The sequence below is a fragment of the Bidens hawaiensis genome, unplaced genomic scaffold, assembly GCF_021521415.1.
Source record: "Bidens hawaiensis isolate Kalapana, Puna unplaced genomic scaffold, B.hawaiensis_p1.1 tig00003536_1, whole genome shotgun sequence".
Taxonomy (NCBI): domain Eukaryota; kingdom Viridiplantae; phylum Streptophyta; class Magnoliopsida; order Asterales; family Asteraceae; genus Bidens; species Bidens hawaiensis.
The window spans coordinates 2,344,602-2,357,724 of NW_027491199.1; the positions used below are offsets into that span (position 1 = coordinate 2,344,602).

At 44.4% G+C, this 13,123-nt stretch overlaps 1 protein-coding gene across 1 annotated transcript; it reads left to right on the forward strand.

The window, feature by feature from the left end:
* Window positions 1–9,776: 9,776 nt before the first annotated feature.
* LOC143623722 (peroxidase 64-like) lies at window positions 9,777–11,920 on the forward strand. Its single transcript, XM_077094563.1, has 4 exons — window positions 9,777–10,134; window positions 10,231–10,419; window positions 10,955–11,117; window positions 11,487–11,920. The coding sequence occupies exons 1-4, from the start codon at window positions 10,108–10,110 to the stop codon at window positions 11,882–11,884; spliced, it is 777 nt and encodes a 258-aa protein (XP_076950678.1). The 5' UTR covers window positions 9,777–10,107; the 3' UTR covers window positions 11,885–11,920.
* Window positions 11,921–13,123: the final 1,203 nt, after the last annotated feature.

Consider the following 13,123-nt stretch of genomic DNA (forward strand, 5'->3'; position numbering starts at 1 on the left):
ATGTGGATGATTTGGTGATCAAAAGCAGGGAGGAAAAACAAATGCTCAAAGACATCGAAGAAACCCTTGGGCGCCTAAAGGAAGTTAACATGAAGCTCAATCCGAGCAAATGCACTTTCGGCGTACAAGAGGGAAAATTTCTAGGTGTAATGGTCACCAAGGATGGTCTCAAGGTGAACCCTGAGAAGGTGGAGGCCATCCTTGACATGCCCTCGCCATCCACCATGAAAGAAGTCCAGAAGCTGAATGGTAGATTGGTTTCAATCAACAGGTTCCTAGCGAACCATGCAAGCAAATCTACCCCATTTGTCAACACATTGAGGAATTGCTTAAAGAAAAGCCAATTCAAATGGACTCCTGAGGCCGAGCAAGCTTTCAGTGAGATAAAAGAGTGTTTGATAAATCTGCCCGCGCTCACAGCTCCACTTCCTGGTGAAACTTTGACATTGTACCTATCAGCAGGAGAGCGCGCCATCGGCGCAGTATTGTTGGTGGATCGCAAGGGAATCCAAACGCCAATATACTATGTGAGTCGGGTGCTGACAGATCCTGAGACGCGCTACTCCATCATGGAAAAATTAGTTTTGTCACTAACACACGCGTCGCGCAAGCTTCATAGATACTTCAATGGTCATCCTATTGAAGTTCTGACTGGTTACAACATCCAGCAAGTCTTGCGGCGTCCCGCGCTCTCAGGAAGGCTGACAAAGTGGGCGCTGGAATTGGGAGAACACACGATCGCCTATAAGCCCCGTCCAGCAATAAAGGGACAAGTCTTGGCTGATTTCATTGCAGAAGTCCCCGAAGGAAAAATTGAAGAGGCTCAGCGCGAGGTAGACCCTCCGCGAGCCAATGATGAAGAAAATGTGTGGAGATTATTCACCGACGGAGCTTCAAACAACGAAGGATCCGGCGCAGGCCTCAAGCTGGTGGATCCAGAGAATCAGGAATATACTTACGCCATCAGGTTGGACTTCAAGAGCACCAACAATGAAGCTGAGTATGAAGCCCTGCTGGCTGGCCTGCGCATCGCGCACAAATTCGGAGTTAAAAAGCTAGAGGCCCATGTTGATTCATACTTGGTAGCAGCACAGGTCAATGGCCTTTATGATGCCAAGGAGAACACCATGCCTCTGTATCTAGAGCAGGCGAAAAAGCTCATCGAGCAATTTGACTGCTTCAGAATCATTCATATTCCGCGCAGTGAAAACAAATCTGCTGACGCGCTGAGCAAGATGGCATCAACCAGCTTCGATCACTTTGGCAAAGATGTCAGGGTAGAAGTAATGAGCAACCCGTCGGTGGGAGCGAAGTCTGTCCTTGTAACTCATACAACCCCTTCATCATGGATAACTCCAGTAATGGAATTCTTGAAGGAGGGAAAACTACCGGACGATCGCGCACAGGCGAGGAAGATAAGACACAAGTCGCAGAACTATGAACTGCTTGATGGTACATTATATCGACGCTCTTATCTGGGACCGCTCATGAAATGCCTAGATGCTGAGGAAGCAAGCTATGTGATCAGAGAGATACACGAAGGAATCTGTGGAATACATTCTGGCCCGCGCATGGTGGTTGCCAAGGCAATGAGCGCAGGTTACTATTGGCCAGGCATGTACTTGGACGCTTTAAAAGAGATCCAAAAATGCAAAGCATGTCAGAGCTATGAGCCAAACACCATGCGGCCAAAGAACAACTTGATTCCGGTGACCTCCGCATGGCCTTTCCACAAATGGGCAATCGATATTGTGGTCCCCTACCGCAAGCGCAAGGGCGAGTAAAATTTTTGGTAGTGGCAGTAGACTATTTTACAAAATGGGTTGAAGCCAAGCCACTAGCAAAAATCACAGCCGAAGCGATGAAACAGTTTATCTGGAGCCACATCATATGCCGTTTTGGCTTGCCCATGGAAATTGTGAGCGATAATGGCAAACAATTCACTGACAGGAAGATATCCAACTGGCTCAAGGAATTGCACATCAACCAAATCTTCACTTCGGTATACCACCCTCAGGGGAATGGCCAAGTGGAGCGCGCGAATCAAAGCTTGTTAAATGGGCTGAAGAAAAGGTTGGAGGGAGAATCCCATTCTTGGGTCGAAGAGCTACCTAATGTCCTGTGGGCACACAGGACATTAAGCAAAACCAGCAATGGCGAATCCCCGTTTAGCCTAACCTATGGAACGGAGGCTATGATTCCAGCAGAAATTGGATGCCCATCCCATAGAGTGCTCATGATGAGCAAGATTGATAACGAGCGCGAAAGAAGGTTGGATCTCAACTTACTTGAAGGGCGCAGAGAGGCGGCTATCATCAGTGAAGCCAAATACAAGAAAAAACTGGAAAAATATTACAACCAGCGTGTGAAAGAATGCCACTTCAAGAAAAATAATTTTGTCCTTCGAAACAATGAAGCTAGCCGCGCGATACCCCGGGAAAAATGTCCCCCAATTGGGAGGGACCTTATCAAGTCTCGGAAGAATTGGGAAAAGGCGCATACGCTTTAAAAGATTTGAATGGAAAGAAGATCCCGCGCGCATGGAACGCGGCACAGCTTAGAAAATGTTTCATGTAAAAAATGTCAAGTTTGTAATCAAGGCTTTTTAAGCCATTATGAATAATGATACGCGCTATCTTCTCCTAATGTGTATTCTATTACCTTTTGCATACATGTTTCACACTTCCCTTTATTAATTTTGAGCAATATGACAACATTGTATTGACATCAAAACGAAATAAAAACGAAGTAAAACATACATGCGCGAGCTTCAAGCTCAAACGCGTTAACGAGTCTTAACTCTAAAACGTCAGGGCCTTAGCCCAATTCTATTACCTTTTGCATACATGTTTCACACTTCCCTTTATTAATTTTGAGCAATATGAAAACATTGTATTGACATCAAAACGAAATAAAACGAAGTAAAACATACATGCGCGAGCTTCAAGCTCAAACGCGTTAACGAGTCTTAACTCTAAAACATCAGGGCCTTAGCCCAATAATATGAGCCTTAGCTCAGGGCCTTAGCCCAATAATGTGAGCCTTAGCTCAAATCACTCACAACATCCATCCTACATGCTGCGCAGCCTGACCATAAAAATACCTAAGCACAACTAAGGCAAAGCAAATGCCAAAACATAGTTGTTAAGGTCTCAGGTCGAGGTCGCGCATGAAATTGTAATGGATATCTGAGTAACACATATTGACACGTAAAGGCTAAAAAACTCATAATTCCATATAATAAATGCGCGATAACGTCGCGCAAAAGAGGAATAATGAAAACGCCAAGGCACGTGTCAACATAATCAAGATATGGCAAAATCACTTACAATATGACAAGGATTAAGTATAATAATTTCCTTACAACCTTGTTCTTATTTCAACGTGCAAGCATATCTTATATTCAACAAGCAAACATGCAATATAAAGAGATGAATGGGGAATGCGCAAGATGCGAAGAAGAGAAAAAGCATAATTTCATTCCAAAGCATTGAAATTTACAAGTTTACAAGATGATGAGATACAAACTACAAATAAAAATACAAAAAAAAACATGAAGGGCTTCTCAAGTCTCCACGTCGACGTCAGCCTCTTCATAGTCCTCATCACCGCCCTCAGCATCTGGCGCAGCCCGCTCCTCGTCATCTCCAAACTGACCATAGTCAAGTTGTTCGTCCTGAATGGAGTCTTCTATCACAACAGTGTCAGGAGCGGATCCTTTGGCCACGCCAGAGCCGCTAGCAGGGGCAGCATTCCCCGCGCCATCATCGCTGCCACCAGCCCCTTCGCACTCGTCAAGTAATTTCTTTAGCGCGCCGAGATCGGGCTGGTCAGCAAGCGCGGATATCTGCAAATCAAAAGGAAAAATATGAGTACAAAAAGACTTGGAAAATAAGTCAAGGTAATCTCATTAAGGTTAAAATACCTGCGCAAGGATGGGAATGGGAGTATTCAAATACCTCTCCCCCATAGCGGCCATGTCCGCGCAGGCAACGTCGCTCTGATAAGGGTAGTCGGATGGGTTCTTCTTAAACATGCCATATTCATAGCCATCCTTAAACCCTTCAGCTCGACCCACCAAGCGCGCGGCAGCGTTGCAATCTATCACAAGGGCCTGAAACTCGTCTGAGTATTTCATCGCGTAAGCGCAACGAGTCATACCCTGTGAGATTAGCCATTGGCGATCCTGCGCGAGGGAAGCAACAGACGTCTCAAGAGCAGGAATCTGAGAGTTTAACAACTCAACAGTTTCCTTAGTCTGTTTCAGCTCCTCTTTGTCGGACGCTGCTGCCGCCAAGGCTTCTTCCTTGTCCGCTCGCGCAAGCTCGAGTGCTTCCTGGCTAGATGCTGCCGTCGCCAAGGCTTCATCTTTCTCGGCCTGCCCGGCCGCCAGCTCCTTCTTCAGGCGCGCAAGCTCACTCTCCAGCGATGATTTGTCAGTTATAGACTGGACAAGAGCTTGGTCACGCGCCTCCGCATCAAGCTCCAAGTCGCGCACTCTACGCGCGTACTTGGCCGCGTCCGCCTCGGCCGCCTGTAGCTTCTCCTGCGCAGCCTGTAGCTCATGACCGCGCTTCACGAAGGCGGTGTTGGCACTTGCTCTGTTCTCACTGAGCTCTGCTTGGAGCTTCTCAGCTCTCTCTCGAGCATCAGAAAGATGCCAAGCAGACACTTTAGCCTCTTGCTTGGCTTCCGCAAGAGCATCACGTACCTTTACGTAATCATAGCGAAGCTCTTGGGAGGCAGCAAAGAAAGCCGACCCAGCAAACAGATGATCTTTGAGCAAGTCATCGCGAGCGCGGCCCTCCTGAAACCTCCTTTCAGCTGGAGGCACAGAATGAGCCCAGAAGTCCTCACACACACCCATGGACTGAAATGAGCTGTCCTCAGTAATGTTCCATCTCGGGCGGTAAATGTGATCGGCTTCCTGCAAACACAAAGTAATGATCTAAGTCATCAAAACACTAATATGGAAGTCCGGCCAGCGGAGCAAAAACGAACCTATACCTGCGGGGATGAAGCAGAAAAGTCAGCGCCAGCCCCACGAGAAGGCTGCGCCGGAAAATCTCGTGGCGCTGCAGGGCTGGCGCGGCCGCCGTCGGAGTCTTCAACTTCAAACTCCTCATCCTCCTCTGAAACAGGCCTTTTCTCCTGCGACCTAGAACCAAAATCAGTCTCGCGAGGAGGGCTGTGCGCAGGAGGAGGTGAGGGAGGTCTCGACGCCGCCAGGTCGGCGCGTAAAACGGCCTCCTGCTCCTTAGTAATCCCGATGAGGGGAGATTCAGCGCTTGTAGGAGCAGGAGCAGAACCAACGGCGCTGGCACTGGCGCCAGGAGTGCCGCCAGCAGCTTGTACGCCAGCTATGACTCCTTTGAAAAAATCAACAAAAAGAAATGGTTCATGACTTGATCCAAAAGAAAAAAGTCAGAAAATAAAAGCACAATACGTACCTTGGCGCAACTCCGTTCGCGAGGCAAACATCGCCATGAAGTCCATTCTACCCTTTTTCGAGGGTAAAACAGGGGACTTCGAAGCGACCTCGGGCGCAGCCTCGGCATCTTGTTGCGCTTGAGGTTGATCCACCAAAGTCGCCGGCTCTACAAACATTTGAGTGAGCAAAGATTCATTAGCAATTTTATCAGAATCGCGCTCATAGAACCATAAAAGATAAGTAAAAGATAAGCAAAGTATACCTGTCGAAGGCGCAACGCCGCTTCCCTTTTCCACCGCGCGAAGGGAGGAGGTAGTGGCACCTTACCTCGTGTGGACAGGAGGTCTGCCCACTTTTTGAGGCAGAGAAGACAAGGAAAACTTGGTGGTAAACACCTGGGTTTTCTCAAGTCCCTTCGCCTGAGTAGGAGGATTCGGAACAACAGGGGCATCATCTTTCTTCTGCTTCTTACTGGCCCCTGCGCCAGTTTTCCCTTTAGCTTTACGCTTTAGTTGGGGCGCCTCCTCTTCCACCTCCTCTTCCGCGAGCTCCAGCTCATAGTTCTCAAGCGAGTCTACAATACACGCAACAGAAGTGTTAGCAAATTTTGGTATTATAAAGGCAAATGCATAAGTATAAAGGCTTACCAGGCGCATCGCTGTCAAAGAGAAATCCCAGATCAACAGGGATGAACATGTCATCGAAGCGATCGGGGAAGCCAACCTCCCCAGCGCCCAGCGCGACGGAGCCACCCTCCATATGCTCATCATAGGCGGCGTGGACATACTCCTTGCTGACTGCACAAAACAAGTCAAATGATATCAGCAAAACGAATTATATTCGCGCAGAAGTAATGCAATGAGTTAACTTACATAAGCCGTCAACTTGGATAACGGGCTCAGTCGCGCTGTCAGCCCACCTCCTGCTCATACCAACCCCCACCAGCGCCTCCTCGCAAATTTTCTTGGCGGGGGATGGTTCGGCAGTCAACTTTTTTACCCAGGCGCCAGTTGGGTTCTTGAAGACACCCACATCCGCAGGCGCAGAAGAGATCGCGCGCATGGTCATGCGGATAGGGATCACACCAGCCTTAATGTAAAAAAATCTCTTAGACCAGTCATGAAGGCTCTTGAAGGAAACAGTGCAACACTTGACCTTCTGACTGCGAGGAATGAAAGAGAACCAAGAATCTTGGATCTTTGGCTTGTAAAAAAATTGAAAGCGACGAGGGGTGGGCTCCTCGCGCTGAGATTTGCACATGAACTCAAAATGAGTCATGGGCACAAGTCCAAACGGATGGACATGGGATATATGAATCCCATAAAACCTAAGCAGCGCACCCACAAACCTTGTCATCGGGAGACGAAGGTTGCAGTGGGTGAAAAAATGGCAATACAAGGATATAAAGCCGGTGGGCGGGTCCGCCGCCGTTTGCCCGGCAGCCGGCAACATGCAGCCATACTCAGGGAGAAAACCCTGAGAGGCGATAAGGCTGTCAAAATCGGCCTGCCTCAGTTTGCAGGGGATCTCATCCCACTTCTTCACTGCCTTGGTCCTCCCCACCTCCTCCGATGAGGCCTCAGCAGCCCTCTTCCCCTTGCCGGTCTTCTTCAATGTAGACATTACTAACGATTTAACACGGCGATGGATAGGGGAGATTGTGTTGTCTGAGCTATCAGACATACAACTGTAAAAACGGACAAAGGATGATCTGAAGAACAGAGATCTGGAAGCAGAAGACAGCTAATCGGAATAGTATGAAAGGAAAAAGCTCTGAATAAACAAGAAGATGAAGGATAAAAAACTCAAAGGGGCTGGCTTTTATAGGCCCAGGAGAGAGAAAAATTGGTACTGATTGGACTTCACACGCCCCCACTCGCAGGTGTAAGCCAACGCGATCGCGACACGTGTCCCTGACACTGTTTGAGGGGACACGAAAAGAAACTATACAGGTGCTGCCAGAGTTCACGCGCCACCACTCGCAGGTACGGACCAACGCGAGCGCGACACGTGTTCATGACACTATGAGAGGGGACATGAAAGGCAACTGGAGCACCTCGAGCACACGAAAGGTCTGACACGTCTCCATCACTGACGCATGTCAGCAACAACCAACCACGTACAGGGACGATTCGTTTTCAACCAAAAGGATAGAATTTCGCGCAACGATGAATAATAAGAAGAAAAAGACAAACCCCTACTAAAAGAGCAAACTACTAAGTCTAATATCTATCTTACCTCGCTCGCGCGAGACAAGACACACATTAGACTGGGGGGGGCTTGAAGAGGTATGTACCCGCCTCAACACCGAGCGAGGCGGGTCAACCCACAAGATATAGACAAGAGGCTTGAAATCAAGACATTATTAAGGCACAAAGCCAAAACCTATGCGCATGGCGCATATCACATATGCTCACGCATATCACATATGCTCATGCATCACATGCTCAGGCATCACATATGCTCACGCATATCACATATGCTCATGCATCACATGCTCAGGCATCACATATGCTCAGGCATCACAGATGCTCAGGCATCACATATGCTCACGAATCACATATGCCCACGCACCACATATGCTCACGCATATCACATATGCGCGTGGCGCATATCACATGCTCGTGCATATCACATCTGCGCATGAAACATCTGCGCGTGAGAATAAAGAGAAGACCTCGCGCATCCTCAGGATTGGCGCATATCACACATGCACATAATCAACCTCGTCCTTATCCAAATCAGGATTAGGGCAACCTTGATTGTGCACGTCAGACAACCTTCCAGAAGGTATCTTTTTAAGGAATAAGAATATGCTGATGTTGACAGCTGCCAATGAAAGGTGGACAACTCAGCAAAACCCATGTGCTACCACGTGATTATAACCAATGAAAAAGCACCATGTGTCCCAAGGACACGTGGCGCAAAGCAATTGGAGGAGGCCAACAAGGCCCTAATTAGGTCTGAGCCCAATCATGGGAAACCCTAGCACTATAAATACCACATCAACTCCACAAGGAGAAACACACACAATTCCAGAGTATTCAGCTATTAAGCAATACATTCCATTTCCTTACTCTCATATTATTATCTTCTCCTACAAACACTTATTCTCACACCGGAGGGTTACCCCAAAGAGGACCCCTCTGTCCCTTTCTGAGGGGTAAGTTTATGGTGCTGTTCATTTTGTAGGTGGAAGAATCCAGATCCCAGAGAACCATCGGTGAAATAGCATAATCACACCCGAGGAAAGTAGATCGTCTACCAGTGAGTCGATCCACGTTTCTTCAATATTAATTTGCATTTTGTGTCCATACATAACAACAACAACAACAACTCCTCAGCTCACATGGTAGACTTCTTTGTTGATAAATGGAGGTATGGTGTTTGAATCCTAGCCTCCACATTATTTTTAACATTTTCTTTGTTGGAAGGATGCAATCTGAATATTTCTATACCACCATGACGTAATACAAACCTTAAAAAGGTTGTAATAGTCATTTCAGTGTTCCGTTGGACGCATCTTTGACGGAGAGGACTCACTTGTGCCCTCTTTTAAAGCATAGTGGGGTCATTTTGACTTTTGAGGTTGCAACGTGCGCCCACGCTATAACCATAGGAACACAAATCTTCTCTCTTTAAAGAGTGTTAGCTCTGAAAAATTACCATATGATCCCAATTAAATAGGCCTTAATTTTGGTTATAAGTTATGCCGCCCACTAAATAAATAAATAAATTATTATTACTTTTCAAAGACAAGAATTTAACAAATAAATTAATTATTATTACTATTAGTCCGATCTAATATGATCTAACCTATAATAATTTATACAAAATGATGTTTTTAAGCTTTTACTTTTTTTCTTTTAACAAAGTCAGTTTCATTTTAACAGAAAAGTAGCTTTGTTTGCCTCTAAGAGTAAACACGATGGAAAAATGACCAAGCCTGGTGATGCTGAGGTCGTATGCACTGCATGCGAACACCACCCCATTGGCTTTTGGGGAAAACTTGGTGAAGAGTGGGAGAGGTCGAGAGAGGCAGAGCTCAATGCCGAATGAAGAAGATGGATATCGTTTGCCCTAACTTTTGTTTATGTTATTTCAAAACAATCTATAATATTCCGATTAAATGAAAATCATCTAACTGTTAACTACAGGCATACAAAGTTACTTATCCAATTGAATTGATATTGACAAAAAAAGTAACAGTTAGGCTTGTCATTAGTTAAATTGTCACTGTGAAATAGCTAATATCAACTAATAAGCGACAGTTTGAATTTAAAAAGATTTTCAATTTGCCTTATAAATTATTATTATTATTATTATTATTATTATTATTATTATTATTATTATTATTGTTGTTATAATTATTTAAAAAAGGTGCCAAATAAAGCAAGTGTAAGTGTATGATGGGTTGTAAAAAAATAGGACAACTGGCTTGTTGGGTGTACAAATAAATAGCCCATTCATGAATTCCATGCAATTGCATTGAAACCAAAAGTAGTAAGCATGACTGCATTTTAAGCTCACTGCTTATTTTCTCATTCTTCTCTTTCGGAACTTCATTAACCTCAAATTACTACCAAAAAACATGCCCTGCTGCAGAATCACTCGTCACAAAAGCAGTAATCGACGCGGCCAAACTTGACAAAACCGTTCCAGCCGGGCTCCTTCGGATGCATTTCCATGACTGTTTCATACGGGTATGACCATGGCTTTTTAGTTTACAAATTCATTAATATCTTGGTTAAAAGTTCTACTAACTTCAGTCGGTATTGATTTTATATCATGAATGGAAGGGGTGTGATGGTTCGGTTTTGTTGGATTCTAAGGGTAATAACACAGCTGAAAAAGATGGGCCGCCTAATGTTTCGTTGCACTCGTTTTTTGTCATTGATAACGCGAAAAAAGCAGTTGAATCTGTGTGTCCTGGTGTGGTCTCATGTGCAGATATCTTGGCTTTAGCTGCAAGAGATGCAGTTGTGTTGGTAAGCATGCAAATTTTATATTGTATCTAGAGGTGTTCACGATCCTTTTTATACCAATCGAATCTATCATAAGTTAGGTTTCATATTCGATTTTATGGACTGTCCTGCATAAAACGGACGTAATCGTTCGCCTAATTCTTTACACTTCTCTTTTGTTGTAGTTCTTTTTTATTAATATTATTATTTAAAACTAATCTTTTATTTAGAATTTAAACAAATTAAATAATACATTATAAACATCATAGTGCTAAAGTTGCATGTTTAGATTCATTCACTTTTTTTTATTCCAATCATCATTCAATTATGTCCTTACAAATTGTTACACCTTTTTAATCATCTTTTTTGGCTTAGTATAGCCCAAGTAACGATTTTGTTTGATTTGTTTTAATTTTTTATAGTTTGGTTTTGGTTTAATGATTAAAAACAATTTAAACCAGACTATGAACACCCCTAGTTGTATCTGTGGTACGCGTGCTACCGTGTTAGATAAACCTATCTTGTTCACAAAGTACACCTTAAGAAAATTTCAATGTAGTCTGGAGGACCACACTGGAATGTGCCTAAAGGAAGAAAAGATGGAAGAATATCTAAGGCAAGTGAAAGCATACAACTACCAGCTCCTACCTTCAACATTTCTCAACTTCGACAAAGTTTCTCACAGAGAGGCCTCTCCTTGGAAGATCTAGCAGCACTTTCAGGTAATTTCGTTTTTAAACTTTCAATCACAAAAAAAGCGTACCCAGTATTATTCCACTTGTAAAAGTAGAGTCGATTTGGAGATGGTGAGATGAGAGTAAACCTTACGTCTATCCCAAAAGATACAGTGACAACTTCTGGTGAGACCCCGGCTAGATTAACATTATTTTTTAAATCCAGTATAAAAGAAAAACAAACTCCAACTACATGCATCCTTCTATTAGAAGCTGTCTCTAGAGGTGGCAAGGTGGATATGGGTGAACTAGGTGGTAAAGGTCATTTTTATTTGATTATAGAAACAAACTATTAAGAAGTTAATACTCATTAAATGTATACTTTGGTGACTTTTAACACGTTTTACACCTTGTCAGGTGGGCATACTCTTGGGTTCTCGCATTGCTCGTCTTTCAACAACAGAATCCACAACTTCAACTCGACAACTGACATCAACCCATCACTGCACCCATCATTCGCTGCAAGTTTAAGACGAGTTTGCAATGCCAAAAACAATACAAAGAAAGCAGCAGTCGCGATGGATCCTTCATCTTCTACTTTTGATAATGCATATTACAGATTAATGGTGCAGCATAAAGTTTTATTTTCCTCAGATAATGCTTTGCTGGATTCCCCTAAAACCAGAAGTTTGGTATCTAAGTTTGCCAGCTCGAAAGAGGCATTTTTGAAAGCATTTGTCAATTCTATGATCAAGATGAGTAGCATCACCGGGGGCGGTCAGGAGATCAGGAAGGATTGTAGGGTTGTAAACTAAGCAACTTGCCAATCTATGAACAAGACAGGCTCAAGGGTTTTTGGGAACCAAAGCGGATAACAAAATTGGGGCCATTTTCTTTCAAAATAATAATATATTATTTTGCTTTTGATCATTTATCTTCTATCATCTATGTACATGTATAATTATAGATCACAAACACCTATTGGATTTTATGGACGTTTCGGGTCAAGTCAACGTGACCGACCCGAACGTGACCCGGACAGAGTTACACCGGGGGTAACGAGATAAAGGCCTACTTAAAGGTTAATTAGGCCCGACACAATTAATTGGATGGACTGGTTTATGGACTAGGCTTTGTTTGTTTATTGGGCTCAAGCCCAAGTTGGTTTACTTGTTAAACCCTAATACCTTCACTATATATGGATAATGTTTATTCTAATTATGGTAACCCACTCCAAACAACAAACCCTAGCTGCCTCCCATCTTTCCGGCGCCGAAATCCAGCAGCCTCGATTTTCCGGCGACCATTTCCGGCCACTGGAGGTTTACTCTGGTCGTCTTCTCCGGTTAATAAGTAGCATAACACCACCCTATTTCCTATATCAACTTCTAGTGCTGTTCTCCACGTTTTTCCAGGCGTCTATAGCTCCTTCCCGGTCAGTTCGTTTTTCCGGCGAACTCATCCGGCGACCTATAGCTGCCGCGAGCTGCTGCCGTCTATTACCTGAAGTCCGCCGACCACCCAAGTTGTTGTAGCTGACCTGTTTCACCTACTGCGACGGTCCATCTCACCTGCCGGAATCCGCCGCCGCCGCCGCTCACTGCCGCCGCCGCCGGATCTACGTTGGGTGTCGATTGTGTCATCTCTAGCTCTTCTCGTTTGCTCTCGGTGTCTTCCCGGTTCTTGTTAACCGAGGTATATCGACAATACCCATCTATGGTTGATTATTTATTAGTATACTCGTACTCGTATTGTTGTAATCGGATCTGGGTTTTGGGTTTCGGTTTATGGTTCGTTTAAATCGTCTATATTCCGCTGCGTTTTATAGTTCGTTTATACATATATATTAATATTGATTAATATCTATCGAAACGAAATAATTATTAACTAAAACGGGTCAAATAGTTTATCCGTTTTCGTTCCGAACCACCGTTGAAACTCAACAGTGGTATCAGAGCCAGGTTACAATGTACGAGTCGATACCGGTTCGTTTAAAACCGGATCTACATCTTAAACTTTAAATCTCTTAAAGTTTATAGATCTAGATTTATTTT

Coding starts and splice junctions, on each gene's coding strand:
- LOC143623722 (XM_077094563.1), top strand. CDS start 10,108: ATGCATTTCCATGACTGTTTCATACGG. Junction 10,135..10,230: donor TCCATGACTGTTTCATACGG/GTATGACCATGG, acceptor CATGAATGGAAG/GGGTGTGATGGTTCGGTTTT. Junction 11,118..11,486: donor AGATCTAGCAGCACTTTCAG/GTAATTTCGTTT, acceptor ACACCTTGTCAG/GTGGGCATACTCTTGGGTTC.